The sequence below is a fragment of the Pongo pygmaeus genome, chromosome 16 (genome assembly GCF_028885625.2).
Source record: "Pongo pygmaeus isolate AG05252 chromosome 16, NHGRI_mPonPyg2-v2.0_pri, whole genome shotgun sequence".
NCBI lineage: Eukaryota > Metazoa > Chordata > Mammalia > Primates > Hominidae > Pongo > Pongo pygmaeus.
Genome location: NC_072389.2, coordinates 53,443,950 through 53,471,802, shown reverse-complemented (window position 1 = coordinate 53,471,802; position 27,853 = coordinate 53,443,950). Strand labels below are relative to the sequence as shown.

General features: G+C 40.5%; 1 protein-coding gene across 4 annotated transcripts in view; it reads right to left on the bottom strand.

Annotated features, from left to right (window-relative positions):
• SLC12A1 (solute carrier family 12 member 1) overlaps positions 1 to 27,853 on the bottom strand; it is a 97,356-nt gene that overhangs the window by 42,590 nt on the left and 26,913 nt on the right. For all 4 annotated transcript variants that reach the window (XM_054450420.1, XM_054450419.1, XM_054450421.1 and 1 more), the window contains exons 9-17: positions 25,959 to 26,086; positions 19,446 to 19,530; positions 16,140 to 16,291; positions 14,035 to 14,142; positions 13,591 to 13,714; positions 11,376 to 11,477; positions 9,255 to 9,410; positions 5,151 to 5,250; positions 1,980 to 2,091 (exon numbers count right to left, since the gene is read on the bottom strand). In XM_054450420.1, coding sequence (XP_054306395.1) covers positions 1,980 to 2,091; positions 5,151 to 5,250; positions 9,255 to 9,410; positions 11,376 to 11,477; positions 13,591 to 13,714; positions 14,035 to 14,142; positions 16,140 to 16,291; positions 19,446 to 19,530; positions 25,959 to 26,086 — 1,067 coding nt within the window. The remainder of the gene's footprint in view (positions 1 to 1,979; positions 2,092 to 5,150; positions 5,251 to 9,254; positions 9,411 to 11,375; positions 11,478 to 13,590; positions 13,715 to 14,034; positions 14,143 to 16,139; positions 16,292 to 19,445; positions 19,531 to 25,958; positions 26,087 to 27,853) is intronic.

Below are 27,853 nucleotides of genomic sequence, written 5' to 3'. Positions count from 1 at the left end.
TTAATTAAAAGCAATCTCTCTTGTTTCTGAGGAGACCCTTTCTCCTTTGCCAATAGATGACTGTTTATACTCCCAGTTTATTTCTTCAGTCCTAAAGATATTTTATTGCCTGCTAAACTTAGTTTTCTCTAAATTGCTGGGGAAGAAAAACAACCCAAACTGCTTATTTCATCAAAACTGGCTCCTAGATTATATTGGCCAAAATGAAATCCACCAATCCAGGGCACCAAAGTTGATAATATGAGAGAGGGGTGCTTGATAAGATTTTAAAAAATTCTCTGGAGTCACAGTTGGTCATTACTTAACCTGTCATTCTCACAAGTACTCAGTAGGAGTCTCTCCATCTCCCACCAGATAATTGCATTAAGTTATATTGTTTGAATTACTGTCAGATAAGCACTGAGAGGAAAGAGAATATGAACAACTGCTTCATAGAGCATTTAGAATACTGCCAAGTGTAAAGAAATGCTTAAGTGATGATCATGATGACGTGGTAAATTAGCCCCCAGCATCATGGCAGAGTTGACTGGCTCAAAAGTCCCCTGACTTCCTGACAGCCCTATTCCTTGGCAGGTATTGGAGATTTAAGTAGTGGTGCTGGATTTCAATAGTACTCCCAAGGATGCAAGTGTGCTAAGGCTTTCTCCTCAAGGCGTGACACTTAGCACACTTTTGTGGCCTGGACTGATATCTTGGCTCTGCCACTTTCTTGTCATGTGATCCAGTGCAATAATTTAATTTTCCTGAATCTCACTTTCCCAATCAGTAAAATGGGAACAGGGCTACTTTTCTCTCCTGCTTTACTAGGCTATTGTGTGGCTCCAATAAGAAAAACTGTAGAAAAATGCTTTGAAGAAAAATGGTTTGAAGAATACGTAAGTAATTAAGTACTATAAAAATGCATTGATAGCTGAGAATTTTGAGTGGTGTGTGTGTGTGTGAGAGAGAGATAGAGGCAGAGAGAGAGAGAGAATACAAGTAGAGGTGGGGTAATGTGGAGGACTTAGACTGTATTATTATTATTATTATGGAGTCTTGCTCTGTAGCCCAGGCTGGAATGCAGTGGTGTGATCTTGACTCACCATAACCTCCACCTCCCAGGTTCAAGCGATTCTCCTGCCTCAGCCTCCTGAGTAGCTGGGATTACAGGCATGCACCACCAGGCCCGGCTAATTTTTGTATTTTTAGTAGAAACAGGGTTTCGCCATGATTGTCAGCTGGTCTCGAACTCCTGACCTCGGGTGATCCGCCCACCTTGGCCTCCCAAAGCGCTGGGATTACAGGCATGAGCCACTGCACCCTTTGGCTTATTATTTTATTATTATTTTAATGCTTTCTCCACACTCGAGCAATTGGTCAACAATTATGATTAAATTACTGGCACCAGTTTTGAATACCTCTTAGGAAACTCACCAATAAGTTATTATTAGTCTACCATGTATTTCCTGGACAAAAATAATTCATTTAGCTCTGAATGTTTATCTAAGGCATGAAAAACTTGGTTTAGTTTTTTGAGTATCTGCAATGTCATCAAACTTATCCAAATATTTAATCTAAATTCTATGTGCTGTCATTTAAGGCCATTATGTCTGGTTCTTTCCTCATCAGTTAATCTCTATAATAGTGCTCTATCTGGCTCATTCCATCTTTTTATATTTCTGTAGACAGTTATCACCCCAAATGCCTTCATTTTATTTCTGAGCTAGCTATCTTTTTCTTGACTCAAAGGCCATCATTTGGAAATATTTGTCACTTTTAGTTGGTCTCTTATGAAATCTGAAACACATTACAGCTACCTGTTTAAATTCAGGATCACGGGCTCTTGCTCGTCCTTGCTCTATGAATCAAGGTAGATGGCTCTCCTATAAACTGTTTTTTTGCTATTTTCCTGTCACTGCATGTACCTTTTCTCCTCACCCAAAATAATCCAAGGTAAGCAGGGAAGAAAAAGCACTTCCCTGGGGTGAAGTGGCTCTTACCACAAAGACTTCACAGCAGATGCAAAGGCCACTGTTCTTGGTAAAGGCGTGAGTTATGTCCAGGAGAGCAGGTCTTGTCATGGGTCCCCCTGTTAAGACAATGCACTGCGGCCTGGAAGTAAAAAAAAGATGTGAAAATGGGCCCCTGCAAGAAGCCTGTAACCTTAGAACCATTCCAATGGGATGACAGGTATAAGGCTTGAAAAAATGGGGCAACCTCTCCCCTATCTATTTTTTGGGTTTCGCACCAGTATTCTTGAGTCATCCTGCCTGTCTGTCTTGACATGTTTGTATTCTCAGTTCAGTTAGTCCTAGCAAAAGTGTGCAGTAAGGAAAAAGTGGTCTTGTGGTCCCTGATATGGTTTGGCTTTGTTCCCACCCAAATCTCATCTTGAATTGCAGCTTCCATAATCCCCACGTATTATGAGAGGGACCCAGTGGGAGGTAACTGAATCATGGGGACAGATTTTCCCATGCTGTTCTCATGATAGTGAATAAGTCTGAAGAGACCTGGTGGTTTTATAAAGGGCAGTTCCCTTGCATACACTCTCTTGCCTGTCACCATGTAAGACATGACTTTGCTCCTCCTTCACCCTCTGCCATGACTGTGAGGCCTCCTCAGCAATGTGGAACTGTGAGTCTATTAAATCTCTTTTTCTTGAAAAATTACCCAGTCTTGGGTATTTCTTCATAGCATCATGAAAATGGACTAAAATTCATACTGGTAGAGTGGGGTGCTGCTGTAAAGATACCCAAAAATGTAGAAGTGACTTTGGAACCGGATATAACAGGCAGAGGCTGGAACAGTTTGGAGGGCTCAGAAGAAGATAGAAAAATGTGGGAAAGTTTGGAACTTCCTAGAGACTTGGAGGACTCAGAAGAAAGGAAGATGTGTAAAAGTTTGGAATTTCATAGAGACTTATTGAATGGCTTTGACCAAAATGCTGATAGTGATATGGACAATAAAGTTCAGGCTGAGGTGGTCTCAGATGGAGATGAAGAACTCCTTGGGAACTGGAGTGAAGGTCACTCTTGCTATGCAAAGAGACTGGCAGCATTTTGCCCCTGCCCTAGAAATCTGTGAAACTTTGGACTTGAGAGAGATGATTTAGGTATCTGGCGAAGAAATTTCTAAGCAGCAAAGTGTTCAAGAGGAAACAGAGCAAAAAAGTTGGAAAAATTTGCAGTAGAAAGGAAAAAACCATGTTCTGGGGAGAAATTCAAGCTAGCTGCAGAAATTTGCATAGGTAACAAGGAGGCAAATGCTAATCAATAATGGGGAAAATATTTCTGGGGCATGTCAGAGAACTTCACAGCAGCCTCTCTCATCGCAGGCCTGGAGGCCCAGGAGGGAAATATCGTTTCCTGGGCATGGTCCAGGGCCCCCCTGCTGTGTGCAGCCTAGGGACTTGGTGCCCTTTGTCCTAGCTGCTCCAGCCATGGCTAAAAGGGACCAAGGTATAGCTTGGGTGGTGGCTTCAGAAGGTGCAAGTCCCAAGCCTTGGCAGCTTTCATGTGGTGTTGGTCCTGTGGGTGCATAGAAGACCAGAATTGAGGTTTGAGAACCTCCACCTAGATGTCAGAGGATGTATGGAAATGCCTGGATATCCAGGCAGAGGTGTGCTGCAGGGGCAGAGCACTCATGGAGAACCTCTGCTAGGGTAGTGCAGAAGGGAAATATGGAGTTGGAGCCCCCAGACAGACTCCCCACTGGGGCACTCTAGTAGATCTGTAAGAAGAGGACCACAGTCCTCTAGACTCCAGAATGGTAGATCCACTGACAGTTTGCACTGTGCACCTGGAAAAGCTGCAGACACTCAACACCAGCCAGTGAAAGTAGCCAGGAGGGAGGCTGTACCCTGAAAAGCCACAGGGGCAGAGCTGCTCAACACCATGGGAACCCACCTTGCATCAACATGACCTGGATATGAGAATGGAGTCAAAGGAGATAATTTTGGAGCTTTAAGATTTTACTGCCTCACTGGATTTCGGACTTGCATGGGGCATGTAGCCCCTTTGTTTTGGCCAATTTCTCCCATTTGGAACAGGTGTATTTACCAAATGCCTGTATCCCCATTGTATCTAGGAAGTAACTAACTTGCTTTTGATTTTACAGACTCATAGGCAGAAGGGACATGCCTTGTCTCAGATGAGACTTTGGACTGTGGACTTTTGAGTTAATGCTGAAATGAGTTAAGACTTTGGGGGACTGTTGGGAAGGCATGATTAGTTTTGAAATGTGAGGACAAGAAATTTGGGAGGGGCCAGGGATGGAATGATATGGTTTGGGCTGTGTCCCCACCTAAAGCTCATCTTGAATTATAGTTCCCATAATCCCCATGTGTTGTGGGAGGGACCCAGTGGGAGGTAATTGAATCATGGGGGTGGGTTTTTCCTGTGCTGTTCTCATGACAGTGAATAAGTCTCCCAAGAACTGATGGTTTTATAAAGGGCGTTCCCCTGCACACACTCCCTTGCCTGCCGCCATGTAAGACGTGACTTTGCTCCTCCTTTGCCTTCTGCCATGATTGTGAGGTCTCCCCAGCCACGTGGAACAGTGAGTCCATTAAACCTCTTTTTTTAAAATTATGAATTACCCAGTCTTGGGTATTTCTTCATAGCAATATGAAAATGGACTAATACGGTCCCCCTGTCCTTTTTCCTCTAGCCACCTACCCCAAATCCCAAGGCAATCTGTTCCTCTCCAAGCAAGAATTTTATGTTACTTTCTTTCATTCTTCATACAAGCTTGCACTTGAGGTTTTATTCAAAATAAGATACAACTAATGAAAAGCTAAAAGCGTTACTTTTAAGAGAATTCAGTAAGCCCTAAAGCCTTAAGCAGAATGGAAACAATAGCAGAGTAATGTGTGTGGGGATTTAGGATCATCTCTCTGAAGTCACATTACTTAGTCCACCTTGCTATCTCCACGCATGGAAGGTGACACCTGGCACTATGAGGGGCTGTAGTTTGGGATGGGCATAGATGAGTGTGGAAGGAAACAAGCACTCACAGGAGGTGCTGTCATGAAAATGTGGCAGTTTTGTATGACTGCTTATTTTTAGAATATACCCCTAAAGCTTATAACTACTTGAATGCCCTTGTCTCTCATAAAGGAGAGCCACTTCTAGGGTGGAACAACACCAGGATGCCTGAGACACCAGCTTTACCTGAAGTTTTTTACGTGGTCTTCCACTGTGGTTAATTCCAGAGCATTGTCTAAAGCACTCACGTAGGAAAGAGCCTGTGTGGAGGAGCCCCAGTTCACATCTGTGGATAAAGGAGGAAATTGGCATAAAAAGCACTGACCTTTCCTCTGTGCAGCATGAATAATTTTTACAAGTCATTCCCTTCTACGATTTTCCTTGGCTATGCCAGCAAAGATGAGTGCCCAAATTAGAGAAAATATAGTGTGGGATTTCCTAAAAAGCACTTTGTATCTTTCTGTGAATACTACGTGAATCTTCAGAAGCGAAGGCTTCATTCCAGCAAAGGATCAGACTGTACAACTGCAGTCCTAGAAATCTTGCTTGGTGGGAGAGGCTGTGCGATAACCACATTGCAGGCAGATAGACTTGGGAAACTGGTCAGTCCCTGAATAAATTCAAAGCGTCTTTACAAATTCTTTTTTTTCTTTTTTTTTGAGATGGAGTTTCACTCTGTCACCAGGCTGGAGTGCAGTGGCACGATCTTGGCTCACTGCAACCTCCACCTCCCGGGTTCAAGAGATTTTCCTGCCTCAGCCTCCTGAGTAGCTGTGACTACAGGCACCCGCCACCATGTCTGGATAATTTTTGTATTTTTAGTAGAGATAGGGTTTCACCATATTGGCCAGACTTGTCTCAAACTCTTGACTTTGTGATCCACCCATCTCGGTCTCTCAAAGTGCTGGGATTACAGGCGTGAGCCATCGCGCCTGGCCCAAATTCTTAAACTGGAAGGAGAAGCAGCATTTCTGTATACACAGATAGTGTGCAGTAATCTTTATATTTTGAATAGTAAAACTGAATAGCACGGGAATTCTATGAAGAGGGTCAAGATTCTTTAGCAAACATTTTAGTTGGATCTTTGAGAACCTAATCCCTAATCTTCATCATAAGGGAGGTCGGCTCTACCATCCCTCCCCTCCCCCCACCTTTTTCTTTTTGTTTGAGGCGGAGTCTGGCTCTGTCGCCCAGGCGGGAGTGCAGTGGCGCGATCTGGGCTCACTGCAAGCTCCGCCTCCCGGGTTCACGCCATTCTTCTGCCTCAGCCTTCCGAGTAGCTGGGACTACAGGCGCCCGCCACCACGCCCGGCTAATTTTTTGTATTTTTTTTTAGTAGAGACGGGGTTTCACCGTGTTAGCCAGGATGGTCTCCATCTCCTGACATCATGATCCACCCGCCTCGCCCTCCCAAAGTGCTGGGATTACAGGCGTGAGCCACTGTATCCGGTCTTTTTTTTTTTTTTTTTTTTTATACAAATTTAAGTATTAAATGGATCTTCCAAGGTTTATGAGAGGAAGTCCCTGGCAAGAATGTACAGATACACCCCAGATGACAAACAGAACCTATTCTCCTCAGCCTTGTTCTAGAGAGCCAGGGAAATGGGTGAACGGTAATTATCTGGAGATAAAGAAGATCAATATTGATTAAGTGTTGATTGTGCATCAGGCATTAAGCATACCTTAGGCTGTTTATTTTTATAGGGATAAAAACTCTACTTGTCAATTGGACGTTTATATGTAAAAAGTGAACCTTGAACAATACCTCACATCATATACAAAAATTAACTCAAAATGGATGATAGACCTAAATATACTTTTCAAAGCATTAAAACTTCTAGGAGTTTGTGACTTTGGATTAGCAAAAGATACCTTAGATCAGATGCAACATGGTAAGCCATTAAAAAAAAAAAGATAAATTAGACTTCACAAAAACTTAGAAATTTTATTCTTCAAAACAAACTGTAAGGAAAATAGAGAAACCACAGATACAGAGAAAATATTTGCAAAACACATACTACTAAAGGATTTGCATCCAGAATAAAGAACTCTCATTACTGAATAATAATAAAACAACTAAAAAATGAGTGAAAGATTTAAACAGACACTTGACTAAAAAAGATATATGGATGGCAAATAAGATGTTCAACATCGTTAATCATTGGGAAAATGCAAATTAAAACACAATGAGGTGTTTTACACATCTATTAGAATGGCTTTTAAAAAATCATCTGGCAATAATACATGCTGACAAACACGTGGAGCATCTAGGACTCTCATTCATGGCTTGTAGGAATGGAAAATAATACTGCTACCACAGAAAACAGTTTGGCAGTTTCATATAAAGTTATATATACACTTACTATTAATCATAAATCCCGCTACTAGATATTTAAGGGAAAATGAAAACATAAGTCCACATAAAGTCCTGTGGACCTAAACTGAAAACAACTCAGATGACCATCAACTGGTGAATAGAATTTAAAAATATATGTGATGTATTCATACAATAGAGTACTACTCAGTGATACCAAAGAATAAACCACTTACATAGGCAACAGCATGGATAAATCTAAAAGCATTCTGTTAAGTGAAAGGAAGTCTTCTCAAAGGCTATATCCTGTATGTTTCTATTTATATGGTATTTTGGAAAAAGCAAACCTACAGGATCAGACATCAGAAAAGCAGCTGCCTGAGGCTAAGTTGGAGGGTGGAGACTGACTACACAGGGGTATAATGGAACTTGTGAGGATGATGGAAATATCCTGTACCTTGTTGATGGTTACAGCACTGTACAAATTTGTCAAAACATATAGACAGCACATTTAAAAGGGCTGAATTTTGCCATTTGTAAGTTATACGTGATGTTAACAATATGTAAAGTAATAAATAAAAGCTAAACAGACCCCTCCAAGGTAGTTACTACAAGCTCTGCTTTACTGGCAGAGTAAGGGAAAGGAGAATGTGAGGGTGGCTCTGGGTTACCCTGCACTGCACTGTCTGCAGCCCTTCTTAAATTTAATATACATGGTACTAAAGTGAACACCCAAAGTTCAGATCCAATTGTTTCTCCAATTGATTAGCCTGTGGCATCTTCCTATTGCTCACAACATCAGATTCTTTGGCATGACCTTTAAGTTTCTTATTTATCTGGCCCCCACCAACTCTTCCAGGCTGTCCCTGTGATCCTTCTCCCCATCACTCAGGAACTTTCTGTGTGTTGAAGGCCTTGAGCCTTCCCAAATATGCCGCCCCGCACTTGCATCTGTCCTTAATGTCATTCATGCTTCACCTTCTGCCCAAAATACCATTCCCTGACTGATTAACCAAACCCCAGGTGCTTGCTTTTTTTTTTTATTTAAAAAACCCCTAATTTATTTATTCATTTAAAAATATTTGTTAAATGTCCACTGAGTGTTTGACTCTGTGAACATAAGTTAGGAACCAGAAAGTTTTCCTGGATAATTTCAAAGTTAATCCTTCCCTCCCCTTTTCTCAGCAATTTGCTCATATTACTCTCATAGTGGTTACTATATTGTATCATAATTAATTCCTTAAGTGTGACTCTGTGAACTCCTTGAGGACAGGGACTATATCTAATTTATCAGGACATCAGAAACAGAAAGTGATATAATGGAAAGCTTGTCAGGTTGGTTTGGTATCATACACATTCTGGTTATATGGTCAGCTCCATCTCATCTTGATTATTACTTTGGCAAGTAGTAAACTCTTTGAACCCCAGTTTCTTCATCTGTAAAATGGGACTAATAGTATTGTGATGATTGAATGAGTGCATGGTATATAATAGGTGCTCAACAAGGTTAACTATTGTTATTATTATTCTTATTCTTATTTTTTGAGATGGGTTTCACTCTTGTTGCCCAGGTTGGAGTGCAGTGGTGTGATCTTGGCTCACTGCAACCTCTGCCTTCTGGTTTCGAGCGATTCTCCTGCCTCAGCCTCCTGAGTAGCTGGGATTACAGGGGCCCGCCACCACACCTGGCTTATTTTTGTATTTTTAGTAGAGATGGGGCTTCACCATGTTAGCCACACTGGTCTTGAACTCCTGACCTTGTGATCCACCTACCTCAGCCTCCTAAAGTGCTGGGATTACAGGCGTGAGCCACCGCACCCGGCCCCAACTATTGTTACTATTATGTTGTATTATATTATTAATATCCACCTTACATATGCCTCACCTAAGCACATAGAAGCTGCTCAATAAATGCTTAATAAATGAGTAGTTAGAGAGAGATTTGGAAACCCTATTCCATACAGTCATTATCTTACCTGGCTTCTTATAAGTCACATAGACATAAAGGAAGAATTCAATGACATAGGTGATGACAGCTGCCCACCAGTTGATGACAAACATGACTGCACAGCACAAAACAGCTCCAAAAAGAGATACCCACATATTGTAAATTCCATACGCAGGTCTCCATCCTGAAAACAAAATATGCAGAAGGAAAACTTCCACTCTACTGCGATCATGCCACTGAATATTATAAGAATGCAGGTAACATGTTTTTTTCCTGACATAAAGAATCAGAACTTTTAGGCCAAGTTCCAGACTCTGTGATTATTTTCCTATGATCTTGGGTCCCTGGTCTATGAAGATGGTACTTACACCAAATAGAATGCTGTAAAGTTTAGGAAATGTTAAGCATCTGAAAAATATGCCATTCAGGACCCTCCATACTCCGTGCTCCCGACTGTCTTCCCAAACTTCCAAACCTTAAGCATCTGGTATCTATGCCATCAGGAGCTGAAAAGAGGCAGGAGGAATGGAAAGAGTGGGATCTACCAGGTGGGGAGGAGAAACTTCTTGGTTGTCAGAGAAAGACAAAAAGAAGACAATGGGCTTTTTGCTCCATTGGAGAAGGTGGAGTAGTCATCAAGAGTCAATCTGCTTGACTTCCTGGTAGCTTCCATTACCCTAAGAGGACAGTGCTTGCCCTTTCAGAAATAATAATTGATGAAAAAAGATGGAGAAATGGCTTTTTAAACTTAATGGCTAGCAAAGGCTTCTTAAACCCAATGTGTTAATATGTCATGCATTTTGCAATGAAAATATTTCTCACAGTGCACACATGCGTGGGGGTTTTCTGTGTTCTCTTAGTTCCGTGAAATGGAAGCAACTGGAAGACAGTATGGACAGGAGGGAAAAGCTCTGATATGAAGGGCACCTTTTGTTAATGAATGGGGTACGTTTTAAATTAGGAGATGCCAAAACACAACAGAACTTTAAGTGTTTGGGAGCAATTTCCTAAATGGCCACAAGATGGACATAGCACTTCAAGAACATCATTGAAAATAGCCTTATTTTTCTCTGAGTCTGGCTTCCTGTCCGTGAGTGTGTGTGTGTGTGTGTGTGTGTGTATGTGTGTGTGTTTGAGAGAGAGAGAGAGGGGCAGACATTTTCTGGGTTTGCGTATCCATGTGTCTTCCTCTATATGCTGTTCTATATTTTCCTCTCTCTCCCCCTCTTTCCCGTTCTCTTTTTCACTCTTTTCCCTGGCTGCCTCTATTATTTCACCTTAGTTTTCAAAAGTGGCCATAACATGGCATGGAGTCACACATTTCTGTGTTAACAAAACACACAAAGAAACAAAAATACTCTGCTACTTTCTGTAGCCTAGCATTCGTTAGATTAAGATTGGTCTGCCGTCTATATTTTGTCTTATTGGCAGCAAGTTTTTCCAAAGGAGGCTTAATACCTTGTCAGGCCCTCAATGAGTGGAAATGTGTTTATATATCCGGTAAAAGTTCTCAAGGTGGAGAACTTTCTGAAGGTAGATAATGACAACTCTCTATTCTGGTAGAAAGGCAGAAGAAACTGTAGTGGACAATGAAAGCAAAGAAGAGGTGAGGAGTGACTAGAAAGGGGAAGGTTCTTTGGTGTGAAATTTTGAACAGCTTTAAACCACAGCCCAAAGGGTGCACTGATGCCACCAGCATCAATGCAGCCTATCTACATTGCCTCCACTCAGCAGGTAATTATGGGAACTACTCATCCTTCTCTTCTGCACCACGGGCAGGAAACAAATTTGATAGTAAGGAAGTTTCAAATATATACATTAATTCCACTTCTGTGGTCACTTTCACCCTGGAAATAAATAGTGGTGTTTTTCTACTGCTGAAATAAATGTGGTTTCTCTTGCAATGAATAATTTATTACCACAGGAGAAAATTGACTTTCCGGTTGGTCAAAAAGGCCATTGCTCAAATGATTCCTTTTCTATTTCAAAACTCATCCCCAAACTCACCAAAATAAAGTGGATTACGCTTCCCACTAGGATATAAGGAAACATATAAACACAGACTGAACACTTTTCACTGATTTATTTCATTTTATTGAGACAAACTAACTGTTTGCTTAGGCATATTTTAGTTTGGAAGTCAGCTTACCTGGAGATTTGGCATAAGAGGCATGGAAGCAGGAGAAATTAATAAGTGCATATGAGGCCAGGAAAAAGTTGGAGATGATGGGAGCAATGGTGTTCAGTTCCGCTGTAAAAGTAACAGAATTGAACATGTACGTATGAGTGATGAGACCAGGGGCTGAACAGCTGTTATAGCCTGGAAGCTTGACTTTATTTGGAAATTGAAAACATAGCGAGCATCTGTCAAAGTTTAAGAAGTTAGTCATTTTTCTTTGGGGATACATATTTACTCTTAGCTAGGGTTTCCATAAAGTAAGTAATAAAAAAGCCTACCAATCAGAAAATAGACAATCGAGACCTCTACCTACAAAAAGTTCAAGTGGCAATGGGTAGGTGTGCGACTGGGCATACAATTAACTCCCCTGTAGCTTTTCTGGAGGCATCTAATCCTGTGTTCTATAACTGTTATGTATGCAATAAGTAGGCTCTGCAGGATATTAGTTAAATAGCAGTGCACTGAAAACTCCCCAGTTGAAATCTCCCTACATAGGCACAATATGTGTTCTCTGATTTTCAGGACTCTTTGTCATTCATACCTTTTTCACATCTCTAGAGAGTTCTACCTCTCAAGGCTAGCCAAAAATATTATTATTATTATTTTGAGATAGAGTCTAGCTCTTGTCGCCCTGGAGTGCAATGGCACAATCTTGGCTCACTGCAACCTCTGCCTCCCGGGTTCAAGCGATTCTCCTGCCTCAGCCTCCCTAGTAGCTGGGACTATAGGCTCCCACCACCACGCCCAGGTAACTTTTGTAGTTTTAGTAGAGACAAGGTTTCACTATGTAGGCTGTACTGGTCTTGAACTCCTGACCTCCAGTGATCCACCCACCTCAGCCTCCCAAAGTGCCGGGATGAACAGGCGTGAGCCACCGTGCCTGGCCCCAAAATACTTTTGCTTCAGGAGTAAATATCTGGTATGATTTAATTCCAGCTGGATTTTTTACTGGGCAATATAAGAAAAAATATAGAGACGTCATCCTTTATCTGAAGGTCAGACATCTATCACCCTCAATGATGCAAATGATGCAATGATGCAAATGATGCAATGATGCAAATGCAGGCAGCTGGGTGTGATTCTGGAACATGGATACCAACAAGAAAGTAGGCAAAACAGCTGCCATGAAGCTTATGCGTGGAGCCAATGCGCTTGTTCTGAAAGAATTATTTTAAAGGATATTATCTAATGTATACAAGACTTTAAAAACTTTGGTTGCTTATTCGCTTAAATGCAGCACAAGGCAATGATTTGAGATCTTAGAGGCTAAATTACATAATTGAAACATCTCTATATGAAATCAGTTTTAATTTAATTTTTAAAAATCTAAAAAACACAGAGAGTTACAAATTCCCCTCTTCAGCCTCATACAAATGCTGTGAGGATTCATGAATTATAGTCCCTTCCTGAGTTCAATATGTAATGATGAGGAGCCCCCATTGCTTGGCACTGCTGTGCTGAGAAAGTCTCTGCCCGCCTATGTGTGGCTCCCAAAGTCCTCTGCTTTCTGCTTCTTTTCCTCTGATATACTCATCAGCAAAGGTGGGGCCTTAGGGAGGAGAGAGAAATGTTCAAGTTTAAGTTGATGAATGTGCCTCTCCAAGATTATGTAGCTGTTTCCATATCACCTGGGGAGAGGAAGCCAAGATTATAGTCTAGGTAAGTGGTTCTCAAATACCAGTGGTCTACGAATCTCTTGAGGAGCTTGTGAAATGTAGACTCCTTACCCTCAGAGAGTCTGACTCAGTTACTCTGGAATTGGGCCTGAAGTCTCCGCACTTTCCCAAACACCCCAGGTGATTGCGATATAGATGGTCAGTGGACCACATTTCCAGAAACACTAACAGGCAATTCAATTCTGCTAGCCATCAGGTCAGTAGATATGGCAGCTGGGGGAGACTCTAGATTTAGACAGTTTCAGGCAGGTGGGAGGAAGGATTCAGCTGTATTTGGTTGGATGGATTTAGAACACTCAGATTCAAAGAATAGATTAAAATTCAAAGTCTACCTCGAGTTCCTCAAAGGCCCTCTACACACAAGGATTTCTCATTTCCTTCTTAGATGCCAGTATTCCCAAATGGATTCCTAAACATAAAACGAGTAATTTTTCAAACTAAAAGGAAAGCCCTATGAATAATCAGAAGAATTCTTTGGTTTTCAATAAAAACAAGAAAACTTTACAAACCAATGAGAATAAATGCCATGGCTATAAGAAAAGTGAGAATATATCCTCTCAGGGGTTCATTGTTTTTCCCGTATCCCTTTGCAAAAAACTGCAGGGCTTTGTAGATGTTGTCCTTGCACAGAGCCTAATGGAAAAGAAGAGAAGAAATTTGTCATTTATAGCTATGCACAGTCATTTTCTCTAGGTGATTCAAACAAGAAGATTTGGGGAAAGATTAAGTGATACACAAGATGAGGCACAAGTTAACACTGCAGTTTATCATTCTTTATATTATTTGAATCGATCTTGACTATGTGGCAGACATAGCACTTGAGCCAGATGCAAACATTAACTGTTTCAGAAAATGATGGAAAATGATTGCCAGTGAGAATGACTATTTCAGCTTGATTCACATTCTGTGGAAACAGCAATAGGGAGAAGCACAAGCTGTTGTGCTTGTATTACCTGGAACACTTTGGGTGCGCTGACAAGGGAGGCCAGGGCGGAGGAGAGTGTTGCAGAAAAGATTCCCGCAGTGATGAGGGGGCCAAACCCTGATACCATGCTCATGACCTTGAGAAGAGAGGTACAAGTAAGGAGACTTTCTGTGATTTGGGATCTGTTTCATAAGCAAATTGCTTTCAACTAGATTTTTTCCCCCTGCTTCATTCTCACATTCCTTTTTTGTTTGTTTGTTTGAGACAGTCTCGCTCTATCGCCCAGGCTGGAGGGCAGTGGCACGATCTTGGCTCACCGCAACCTCTGCCTCCCGGTTCAAGCGATTCTTGTACCTCAGCCTACCGAGTAGCTGGGATTACAGGCACCTACCACCATGCCTGGGTAATTTTTGTATTCCTAGTAGAAACGGGGTTTCACCATGTTGGCCAGGCTGGTCTTGAACTCCTGACCTCAAGTGATCCGCCCGCCTCAGCCTCCCAAAGGGCTGGAATTATAGTCGTGAGCCACCGTACTTGGCCATTCTCACATTCTTAATTTTATTTTTTAAAAATAGAAATGGCCTTTTTGGTTATTTATAAGATAATAAATGCTCACCACAATATATCCAGAAGATACTGGAAAGAATAAAGAAGGAAATGGTTTCAAGGATTTTGACATTTTCCCCTCTGTTCTTTGTGGCCATATGTTTCTTTGATGATGGGGAATTCTATCCAGCAGAAAGTAGAATTTTAATAAGGTTTGGGGAGGGGCTCAGCTGTTTACTAGTCTTTTTACAGCCATTAACCTTTCTTCTTCCTGCACACACAGGCTTTTCAGACCTTTGCTATTTCTGTGCTCATTAAACATAATTTTAGATCTGAGGCATGATGTGATTCTATCAATTTAAGTCATATTTTGGAATAATGACTTCAGCTGAGTTAATTTCTCTTTGTGGGTTGTTAAAACAGAAGAATGAAGCTTTCGTGACAAATTTACTTCTCCCTCTGCTCACCAATCATGCAGACAAATTAATATGTTTAAAGTCCTACAGTTTTCCTAACTTCCATTGTTCCTTCCCCCTTATTTACCTTCCCTCTGGCACTCACAATTTCTCTCTTAGCCTTGTCTTCTAGGCTTTCCAGGGCCACCTCAAAGGCTTTTGTCTAAGCTGAAGGCCATGTATGAAATGCATTCCAAGATTTCTCAATGAACTTAAAACAGGACTATCATTTGACCCAGCAATCTCTTTACTGGGTATACATCCAAAAGAAAATACATAATTCAACCAAAAAGATACAGGCATCTGTATGTCCATTGCAGCACTATTCACAATAACAAAGACATGGAATCAACCTAGATGCCCATCAATGGTGGACTGGATAAAGAAAATGTGGTACATATACACCATGGAATACCACACAGCCACAAAAAGAATAAAATCATGTCCTTTGCAGCAACGTGGATGCAGCTAGAGGCCATTATCCTAAGCAAATTAACACAGGAACAGAAAACCAAATACCACATATTCTCACTTACAAGTGGGAGCTAAACGTTGAGTACTCATGAACATAAAGTGGCAACAAGGGACACTAGGGACTACTAGAGAGGGGATAGAGGAAGGCAAGGGTTGAAAACTAGCTATTGAGTACTATGCTTAGCACCTGGGTGAACTACTCACAGTGAACAGAGTCTACTTGTTGTAATACCCCCAAATCTCAGCATCACACAATACACTCATGTAACAAACCTGCACATATAGGATACTCCCTGAATCTGGAATAAAAACTAAAATTATAAAAGAAAGAAATACATAACAAGTGCTAACTAATCTAAGTTCCTTTCCACCGTGAAATCTTGCACAACTGATTGGAAGACACATAGTGCCAGGAGATGATCTCTCCCTGGTGATGCAATTCACACGACTGCCTATTGTCTCTGAACACAGGAAATGTAACCATAGGATTTGCTACCATGTGATGTCTGTATGACTCCTTTCCCTTCCACATGAATCATTCCATGCTGGATTCTTATCAGCCAATAACCAATCAGTTGCAGATTCAGAAATCTTACTCTATGTGACATTCAAAAAATGAAAATAATAGCAGTGAACATTTTTGAATTTTGCTTCAAACCTGGAAATTGTTCATCAGCCCATACTGACACGGTTCATGTCGACATCTTGAGAAGTCATAGCCCAACCCACATGCTGCTGAACCATTGCAGTTCATCCCAGAAATGATGGTGTCATTCATGTTCCCGGTGGCATCTCGGACCACACAGGCCCCTGTGGAAACAACCGTGGCTTGTTATTTCTTTATAAAGTTCTGGTCCCTTACGGTTTTCTACTGAAAACGTAGTTTACTTTGAGTCTGAAAAGGTCCATTTCTTAGCCTCTGTTCACTGTGAGTAGTTCTTGATAACTGGAGGCTCCCATCTGCTGAGTCCTGGGGTTTCCCCTTTTCTGTAACAGGCTGCCATTTCAACTGCCTGTGTGACTTAGATTTGAGTGGTAAGAGACTTGAGAGTTGACACTCAGTCTTAATTTCTTATCTTTTAAAACTTGCATGGCAGTGCTTGGTACATAACACATACTCAATACATATGTCTGGCTTAGTACTACCAACTGGAAGTTTTTCAAGTAGAAGGATTTATTTCTTCATCTGCAAGAGAGCCAAGGGGTGACATTATGGAATTCTATTATAGCAATTAAGAGAATGCATCCCCTCTTTTCAACTAATGATATTCCTTGCATAATTTATCAAACAGAGTTACAGTTCTACATTATATGCAGTTTTAATGGTTTAAACAATGAAGGAAATGTTTTAGGATAAAATACTCAGATTTCCTAGGCAATGGTCAAATAATATTGATCAAGTATCTATCTCAGTTGATCTATTCCATTATTTTCATACATTTGAGTGTATCTGTCGTTTTCTACTATAGCATTCTATGATGAACATCTTTGTGCATAAACTTTTCCTTCTAGGATAGATTCTTAAAAATAGAATTATGGCCATTTAGAAGACTCTTGATATATATTTTAATCACTGGCATTCCCTTATGATTTTTTCTAACTAATCTTTGCCATGTATTTGATAGGATTTTTGAAATATATGAATATACGTGTGAAGTATATATAAACTTTTCTGAACTACATGAAGGATAAATACTTTACAAACTGAATACCAACCAATAAAAATGCTTTGGATTTCAAACTCTACCCAGGGTGGATTCTCATGCCTTGCTAATAATACTTTTAAGACAGGTCCCAGTGACAGGAATAAATGTGTTTCCTTAATCTTAGCCATGGAATCCACATTCTTTGAAATTGGGAGACTTAAAAATTATAGACTCTTTTTGTTTGTTTGTTTGTTTTTGTTTTTGAGACAGAGTCTTGCTCTGTCACCCAGGCTGGAGTGCAGTGCACGATCTTGGCTCACTGCAACCTCCGCCTGCTGGGTTCAAGCAATTCTCTGCCTCAGCCACCCGAGTATCTGGGATTACAGGCACCCGCCACCATGCCCGGATAATTTTTGTATTTTTAGTAGAGATGGGGTTTCACCCTCTTGGCCAGGCTACTCTTGAACTCCTGACCTCGTGATCCACCCGCCTCCGCCTCCCAAAGTGCTGGGATTACAGGCGTGAGCCACTGCACCTGGCCAATCATAGACTCTTTTATCTGAAAGAGCCATTTTAAATAATCAGTGCAGGGATCCTTTTTATCGTAGTACTGAGAGGTAGCCTGCCAGCCTCTACTTGAATGCTTGAAATTATGGATGTCAGTTACCAAGTCAAACTATTCTTTCATATTTTACCTGTTTGCATTGCTCATTTATGTTGAACTGAATTCTTTGAATCATGTATTTTAACCTCTGCATAACAGATCTCTCAAATTCCCATGAAGCCAGGACATGAGCCATTATTTTTACTAATGACAGGATATTGACTCCATGACTGTCCTTCTCCTATGCTGGGAAAGTGTAGAAATGTATATTTTTCCACCCATTAGGGGCAAAACTAGAAGAAGCTCTGAAATCAGGTCTATACCTTTACTCATTCTCTCACTTTAACTGTAGAAAAAAGAAAACCACTCGGGAAATTTAACTTTAGTGGTTTCAGTGTCATTTAAAAATGTGTTGTTTTCCTAAAGCACTGAAACAAAAAAAAATCTCTTTACATGTAACTAAACTTGGACATGCCCCAACAATACATTTATCTACCTATTTATTTATTTTTGACACATGGTCTCACTCTGTTGCCCAGGCTGGAGTGCAGTGCTGTGATCACAGCTCACTGCACCCTTGACCTTCCAGGCTTAAGCAATCCTCCCACCTCACCCTTCCAAGTTGCTGGGATCATAGGTGTGTGCCACCACGCCTGGCTAATTTTTTATTTTTTGTAGGAATGGGGTCTCTCTATGTTGCCCTGGCTAGTCTTGAACTCCTGGGCTAAAGCAATCCTCTGGCCTCAGCCTCCCAAATTAGCGGGATTACAGGCATGAGCTACTGTGCCCAGCCCCAACAATACTCTTAACAAAGTTATCAAATTTCCTCAAATTAGAGACAATGAGACAGGGAAGGATTTAAGTTCATTTTTTCTTTTATCTCCAGAAACCAATTGTAGGTACAAGTACCTTCTCAATTTCTGTTATAAGCAGAAGAGGACTGGGATGTACCCTTTGGCTTCCATGGTGGTCCAGCCTGGAGCTGTTTTCCCTATTGTACACAGAAGACGGTTTTCTTCTCTAAATGTTGGGAAACCTCTTCCTTTCCTATTATGGAAAAAGTATGAGGCAGCCCCCAGCCAGGAGGAGGTGTGGCTGCAGGCAGCAGGTAGAACCAAAGTCAGTCTCAGGAACAGCAGGTGAGTACACATATTTTCTGTTCACTGAGCAATGTAGGGGCTGGCCACCCACACTGCCAGCAGCTGGGTCTTGTTCTGATATCCTGCCAACTGGTGACAGTGACATTTCCATATTAAGGATAGCAGTACAAGGATGAGACACAGTCACAAATTCCACATCTTTCATACTTTCCTAAGGCTGTTTTTAGGTTTGAATGGTTTTGTTTTTCACTTCTTTTCTCTACTCTGTTCTCTCCTGCCTCCTAGAACAAGGGAAGTGTATGCCGGAAGTGGTGGCCTCCTTAGCGGTGGGATTATCATCAAGGGTGGTAAAATGGGACTCTCTTTGTGTTCAGGTAGAATGACAACCTGATTAGCTTTACTCTAGCCCTGACCCACAGATGTCTGTATTATAGCTTAATTGCATTCAAATCCCTAAAGTATCCAAATCATTAACATTAAGGTACCAAGAAGGGAATTAAAATTGTTGCCTTTTAAAAAACTCATGTATTTATGCTGCATTGAAAGCCCACTAGACGTGAACAACTGGACCCCTCGTAATTCTGACATTCTGACACTAGAGACGTACCACTTACCTACACAAATTGCAACCCCTAAGTAGGCAACAGTGGTGATGAAAATGGCCAGCATGGTTCCTCTGGGGATGGCATCTTGGGGATCCTTTAAAAAAATAATGTGGAGGTAGAAGAATACAGAGCAGAATAAGAACCATAGATCACTTGGAGTTATTTTCATATTTTCAGATTTTTAGGCTACCCTTCCTGAGGCAAGTTCTAAGAAAAGATCGAGCAAACAGCAAGTTGATGAGCTCAAGCTTTATTTTGGACAAAGACAAGGTGTGCAGAGTGAATAAAGAAATCTGTAAAACTTTCAGCTGAACAGAAGAGACCTCTAACTGTCCAGAAGGAAGTTTCTATAGAAAAGTATAGTAGGTAGTTCACTCACCAAGGCCTCATCCTTCTCTTTATCTCCTATGAATTTCATTTAGATGTATCACATCTTGAATTTGTAGGGGAAAATATACAAACATATCTGGCATGTGGATAATATCTCTGGGTGTATTTGTTTTATACTGAGCTTAAGCTTGCCTTTAAAAAAATCACTTTTGACTGAGTAAAAAGGATGATCTACTTACTAAATTTTTCAATCCCTTAAATCCCCTATTTGAAATCTAGTTCAGAAATGTCTGCAATGGGAGATATTTAATTTCCATAAGCAGACATAAAGAAAGAGGCAAATTCAAGCTTATACCAGAAAATGGGCCTTTCTCTTGCTTATAAGTGTATATACATTCACTAAGTTGCATTCACATCATACTTAATTTACCATTTTATATCCTATGGGGGGGATAAACCATATAAAATCAATTTTTAAGTAGCATATTGAATTGTATTCAATTCAACTTAATAGGGATTATTAAATAGGAATTTTAACGTCTTCACTTATACAGGACAGGGCCTGGCATAGAGTAGGAGTCAATAAATATTGAATTGAAGAAGGTACAATCTCAGCAGGTATGAGTCCCCCCACCAGAGCACATTAGACTCATCAATACAAATAAGCAATCACTGCAGTCAAACAAAGTCTGTGCTTTAAAAAGAAAACATAAATATGCTGAAAAAGTCATCAAAAAGGTCACGCATAGTGAAACTGTAGACTCAACTTGATGACTGGAAGTCACAACTGAATCAAGCAAACCTGCCCCACATGGCAGTAAGCCAGCCCTATGGGACCACTCTGTGATCATTAATTTCTCCCCACTCTTCTAGGAGTATCTGCACACAGGGTTTGTTCTGACATGTACATACCCAGTCTCTTTCTTCCAAACTATTGTCGTCAGTGTGGCAGGTGTATGCAATGGGGCAGCACACAGAAGGAAAAAGAAGGCAGTCATGACTGTGATGGGGCCTACTGAATCCCCAAATTCATGTTATGTTCCAAAATTTATTTTATTGATGAAGAATTTCTTGAGATCTGAGTAAAATGTAAAGAACTGACAGTGGGAAGAACAGAAATATATATGTATATATAAATTTATGCATATTTTATATATATACATATATAAATTTATGCATATTATATATATATACATATATATATATATATATGGATAACAGATGTGAAGATGGAAGGCAGTCTTATACCTAAAACACAAAAACTTAGTTTTTGGCCAGGTGCGGTGGCTCACGCCTGTAATCCCAGCACTTTGGGAGGCCAAGGCGGGCAGATCATCTGAGGTCAGGAGTTAGAGAGCAGCCTAGCCAACATGGCGAAACCCCATCTCTACTAAAAATACAAAAATCAGCTGTGCATGGTGGTATGCGCCTGTAATCCCAGCTGCTCGGGAGACTGAGGCATGAGAATCACTTGAACCTGGGAGGCGAAGGTTGCAGTGAGCCGAGATTGCGCCACTGCATTCCAGCCAGGGTGACAGAGTGAGACACTGTCTCAAAACAAACCAACAAACAAACACCCCAAAAACTTAGTTTTTATTTGCAACTGTCTGCTACAAGCTCTAAAATGGCTTAACAGGAGTCACATGAGATTCCATCATGACTCTAAGACATTATTATTATTTATTTATTTATTTATTTTGAGATGGGTTCTTGCTTTGTTGCCCAGGCTGGAGTGCAGTGGCTCAATTGTGGTTCACTGCAGCCTCAACCTTCCTGTGCTCAAGTGATCCTCCCACCTCAGCCTCCCAAGTAGGCAGGATGATAGGTGTGTGCCACCATGCCCAGCTATTTTTGTGTGTGTGTTTTGTAGAGACACGGTTTTGCCATGTTGCTCAGGCTGGTCTCAAACTCCTGGGCTCAAGCAATCACCCACCTGGGCCTCCCAAAGTGCTGCGATTATAAGCATGAACCACCATGCCCAGCCATGATCCTAAGACATTAACATATAAATCTGGACGCCAATATATTAGTGTATGATTAGATATTCACATTGTCTGGTCTGGCTAGCTTCCTCTTTTAGATAGGGCTCAGGAGGACTTTGACAAATTATTGGTTTTCACTTGAAATATAGTTTCCATCCACAAGCAGTAACCCAAAACCTAACCTTTTTTTACCTTTTTTCATTAGACGTTGTATTTTTCCTTAGGACAGAATGCAAGCAATCTATTAGATCCCTGCTTTCTGGGTATGTCAGCCACATCCCAATTTTGCTTCTCTGAAATCACTTCTTAGCTTTCTTGATTAGAGTTGGGTATTTTCTAAATCTTCTCCCAGGTACATATTTACAGATCATCTGTTAGTGCATTATTAGGAAATGTAAGGTTCTGGATGGGAACTTTGTAGCATGCCTTTGTTGTCTGTGAGCTTCCTTCCAGAGGAGGATTCTGAGGCTGTGAGCGGATATCAGGATCTTGCCTACCCTATAGTGTGTAAACAGTAAATGTTTCCTAAACTGACTGAATCCATTATGTTTTATTTCTAGGTTCACTTTCAAAGAGAAATAATATCTACAAGTACTGAAGTTTCCTCCCCATTTCCCAACATATTGTCACCTCCCAGAACTTAACATGGTTGGCCCCTCCGGCTTGTGACCATGTTACTACTTCTCAAAGCATTCTCCTCTCTTGATTTTCATGACCCCACTGTCTTTTGATTTCTCCTGCTTCTTAGCTCTGTCTCTTTTTTCTTCATGGACTTGCTTTTTACCGTTAATACTTTGAAGGTCTGTGTCTCCCTGAACGCTGCCTCAAACCTCTTCTCTCTTCCCTTTTGCACATACCTGCATTAACTCATCCATGCCATGGCTGCCAGTCCTGCCCTAGCTCCTTTCAGAGCTCCAGACTCATACATCTAGCTACCCACTCACTAGACATCACCACCCCATGTCCTTCTGCCATTTCAACCTCAGTAGACAAATGTGAGCTTCCTTTCCTCATCTACTATACTGTGGAATCAATTCGACAGGTTACAACCAGCGTTAAAAGAATCCAATAGGATAGAACTGATGTGAGAATATCAGAAGGCATTGCTTGTAATAAAGTAGAGAATCATTTGGGGAAAATTTTCTAAGTGTGTACTTGGTTGTGATGTATAATGTTTTCTCACTGTGGATCATAATAAAAAACATTTTTTTTTCCTATTTCTTCTCCTAACTCTAACAAAAGCTGATATCTTTGGTTCTTTTCCTCTGCATGGCCTTAAATCAGGCCCATGTCATCTCGTGTCCAGATTATTATGATATTTTCTAATTGATCTTTCTGCCTCCAGTCTTCCTACCTATTACACCCTTTCTCCACCTTCCAAACCACCCTCCACAAGCTGTTAGCAGGCTTTCTCTAAAACACGTATTTAATCATGTTACTCCCTTGTCTAACCTCCTTAGAGTCTCTAGCTAGTTTGGGGATAATATCCAAACTCTACTGTCTGTAGTTAAAAGGACCCCTGAGTTCTGTGTATAGTAAAAGTATATAGTATATAGTAGTGTATGTGTTAAAAGTTAAGCCTAATTATAAAATCATAAAAGTATTTTTAAATAAAAAGAATGCAACATTCTACAATAATATTATGACCATGTATGACCCCAAAATCTTAACAGGCCATTGTTTGTAGTTTCTTTACATGTGAACTGAGAATCAGAGATTTCTCAGTAGAGGCTGCTAAATAAATAAAAACTTCTTCACTAACATAACAACCCTAAATCAAGTTAACACTTATTTTGAAGGGGGAAGAATTTTAAATCCCGTCTTTTCGGATAGAAATAATATCTTCTCTTTCTTTGCTTACTCCCAGAGTACTTAGGACACATAGAAAATTATTTATGAATATGTTTATTAATATATTAATGAAGGATTACATACTCTACTCTGCACATAAAATAATTCTCATTAGCAGCATCTTTCTCGGTACCTTCTTACATCCCATTCCTTCTGTTTCAAATGTCTGTCTCTTCTTTGTCCTGTTGGCAAACTCCTGTTCATCCCTCAAAACCTGGATTGAGTGTCCCCTCTTCTGAAAGTCTTCCTTTACTTTTTGAGGGGACAGGCAATCGCTGCTTCCTCTTTCCTTTGCACTTGATTCTACTCTTGCTTGTTCTAATTCATATAAGGGAAGTCTGTCTCCTCCTTCGACTCTGAGCTCCTTGAAGGAGAGGTGAAGCTCCTTGTTTCCTCAGTGGCTGGTGTGAACAGGCACTCAGTGACGGCCAGCTAAGCAGAACTGACTACTAAACATCTGATACTCCTTGTTTTTAAGGAGTCTAAAGAAAGAGCAATATTCTTTAATTTAAAGGTGTGCTTATAGTTGGCAGAAATTTAAATCAGTGACCTCTGATAGTCTTCCAGAGCTGAGAAACCAGAAGTTCAACATCCATAGCTAAATTTCATTCAGCAGTGATACTATTTGAATCATTTTGAGCAAGTTTCTTAACTTTTCTGCACTTCAGCATAATATTTTTATGCCATATTTCTGCTGGAGAATTTACCATAGCACTGTGGCCCCTAATATAAAAATCTAAATGCCTTTATTTATTTACTCAATTAGTATTTATTGAGGCCTTACTAGCTTTGAGGATACAGCAATGAACAAAATCAAAGGCAAACTCTCTACTTCCATGGAGTTATATTCTAGGGCAAGCACCTCTGGCTCAAGTCCCTCTAACAGCTGTTTCCCTTTGCCTTCAAGGTGATCAAGCCCCATCAGGGTTTCTCCAGTTGAACTATAAGAGACTTCTCACTGTTCCCAGTTTCCTCATGCCTGACTATCCTCTCTGCCTGGAATACTCTATATTTCTTCATTAATAGCCAGCATCCAGACTTTGCTTTATGCTCAGGTTCAAAACTTATTTCCTTGAGAAAATCATCCCTGATTAACTTAACAATTATTTGTTCAGTATTTTCATTTCACTTCCCACTTGGACAATGCATATGTTTTTCATGTATGTATATTTCTTGATAAGTCTTGAAAATATTTCTTGTCTTCCAAAGTTGATAATAATTTGTTTTGGTAAAACCTGTGTCTTCTACTTTGCATGTGCGCGCGTGTGTGTGTGGTAGAAAGGGCTTATTGTCCCCGATATACGTCCTCACTTTCCTCCTTTTAATACTAGGACCCCCTAAAATTTTATCTGGGCACATGGCTGCCCAGATAGAGACTATATTTCCCACCCTCCTTTGCAACTAGGTAAGGCCACAAGACTAAATTCTGGCCAATGGAATGTCAGCAGGAGCGATACATGCAATTTCTAGGAATTGCTTGCCCTCTACATGCTTATCCCCCTTCCCATGGGCTGGAATGTGACCTTGCAGATGGAGGGCAAGCCCCAAAGTAACGGTGAAACAGAGAGGTTATCTGGGTTTCTGGGCTACCTTTTGGAGCAGACTTTTCTTATTCCACTGGATGGCCTACGGGCTTGATTTAACATAAAATTTTTATTTATTTATTTATGAGTATATCAAGACTCATCAAGAAATATACATACGTTTTATTTATTTTTGTTTTTTTAAGAGACCAGGGTCTTGCTGTGTTGCCCAGGCTGCCCTCAGATTCCTGGGTTCAAGCAATCCTCCCACCTCAGCCTCCCAAGTGTCTGGGATTATAGGCACGTGGCACTGTGCCCAACTGAGCTAGATTTTGTGGATTAAAACCTGCATCTTGTTTAGGCCACTATTGCTGGTCTTTTATAACATTCCCATATCCTAACTTATACCATGCTCTTCGCAGTACTTCACACAGAATAATTAAGTGGGAAGCTAAGTGAAAATGGGATTATTTTCCTTTGTTTTGTTTTCTTTTTACTTTTACAGGAAAATATTCCCATTCATTTGGGTTTAAAAGAGAAAGGGTGGTTCTGGTATTTTTTTCACTAAACTGCATTTATTTTGGGGAAATATGATACACTATCACACTATCCCATTCTTCTGATATCACTGAATAGGACTTTTGGAAGAATTATCTGGAATAGAAATCCAAATTTGGCATTAAAAGAGATAACTTTTAAATCATCAGGAAATCTTACAGAAACCTACAGTTTGAATCTGTAGGGTAATACGGTCACATTTAACCTCTCTAGCTCCTTGTGCTACCCACCAACTGTACCACCACTCCCAGGACTGCAAAGCAGAGCAAACAACGTACCTCCAAATCTCCTGAGATATTGGCACCAGCAAGAATCCCAGTAGCTGCTGGGAAAAAAATGGCAAAGACAGAGAAGAAGCCTTCACCCTTTGTGAAGCGTGGCCCAAAGTTTTCTGCAAATATTGATGCTGTAACATAAATTATAAGAAAATTATGATGTAGACATTTTTCACAGTACAGGAGATTAAGTTACCATTGGCTTCCCTAGTCCTAAATGCAAATACATTCCTATATTCTAATTTTTTTTTTTGAGACAGAGTCTCACTCTGTTGCCCAGGCTGGAGTGCAATGGCACGATCTCAGCTCACTGCAACCTCTGCCTCCCAGGTTCAAGCAACCAAGCAATTCTCCTGCCTCAGCCCCCCAAGTAGCTGGGATAACAGGCGCCCACCACCACACCTGGCTAATTTTTTGTATTTTTAGTAGAGATGGGGTTTCACCATGTGGGCCAGGCTGATCTCAAACTCCTGACCTCAAGCGATCCACCTGCCTCGACCTCCCAAAGGGCTGGGATTACAGGCGTGAGCTACTGCGCCCGGCCAGATTCCTATATTCTAAATGGAATGAACTTGAAGATATGGTGTACTCCTGAGGAGCTTTATGTTAATATTTGCCAAAAGTCAAAATATATATCATGAGGTTTTAGATCTCTATGACATAGTTCTGAAAAATCAATTTTTGTGCCCAAACAGATCCAGGATGCCTGACTTTTTTGCATCTAGAAAAGGTTGAAAGAGGAGGAGATGAAGAATTCTCTCATGATCACACTGGCATACCCACAAATGCACCACCACACACATTCACACACACACACAACTACATTCTCACATGCATAAATACCATAAACAATCAACACACTGGTTTTCTATGCCTTTTTTTGTAGTTGAAGAACCTTGTGTGTGAGTCTACTTTACAATTTTGCTACTAATGTATGAAGCTTTTTACTTTTTACTCCTAGATATTAGATCTTAGCTGCTTATACCAAATCCTCAGTATGGGAGAATATTATGATGAGAAGCTTTGTTAATAAAATAATACCATCCCACACATTGCCACCAAATTATTAAATAAAAAGGAAACAACCTAGAAGAAAAACAGAAGGAAAAAAGAGAAAAGGAGAGGAAAAAAAATGTGAACAACATAATCTGGGTTGCAAAAATAGGAAAAAAGGCTTAAAGAAAAAAATATGGTAGGAATGGGAAGGAGGGAAAATAATAGAAGGGAAAAGGATATTAACATGCAAAGCAAACCAGAAAGTCTTTATGAAGAAAAGGAATCAGGAAGAAAGAGGTGTGTGATATCAAAAAGAAATAAATACTGACAACTGAGTAAATAATAAAGGGAAACATTTAAAAACTCAGCAGTGGATTATTGAGTAAGCTAGAGGGAAAAGAAAGGCAAGAACAGATAGAAGGAGTAAAATAAGGAGAGAAAGAAGTCAAATTTCATGCTCCGTGATGTTATCACAGTATGCTACACTGAGTAACTCCTACAGTCTTTTCTGCCTGAAAGCCTGACAGTGATGCTTAACTAGGTAATGCTATGGGAAAGCAAGGTGCAAACAAGTCTAGCAGGAAGAGAGAAATGACTGTTTGACTTTAGTGCTCTGCAGTGGTTGAACAAATTGAGCTGTGTCTCTTTTTCTACTATTTGACAGCAACAACAAAAGGTTTACAAAGCACTTTCACATCCACTGTCTGTATTTGTTTCTCAAAATTCCCTCAGGAAATTCTTATTATCCCCACATTTTGGCAGGAAAATCTGAGACCCAGTCACATTAGGTGTTCTGTCCAGCTGTTAAGTGGCAGAGTTGAGATCCAACCTTGGGTCTCCTGAATCCAACTCCAGGCTCTTTCCTGGAGAAATTTACTATCCATTTTATCACTAGTTAGTTA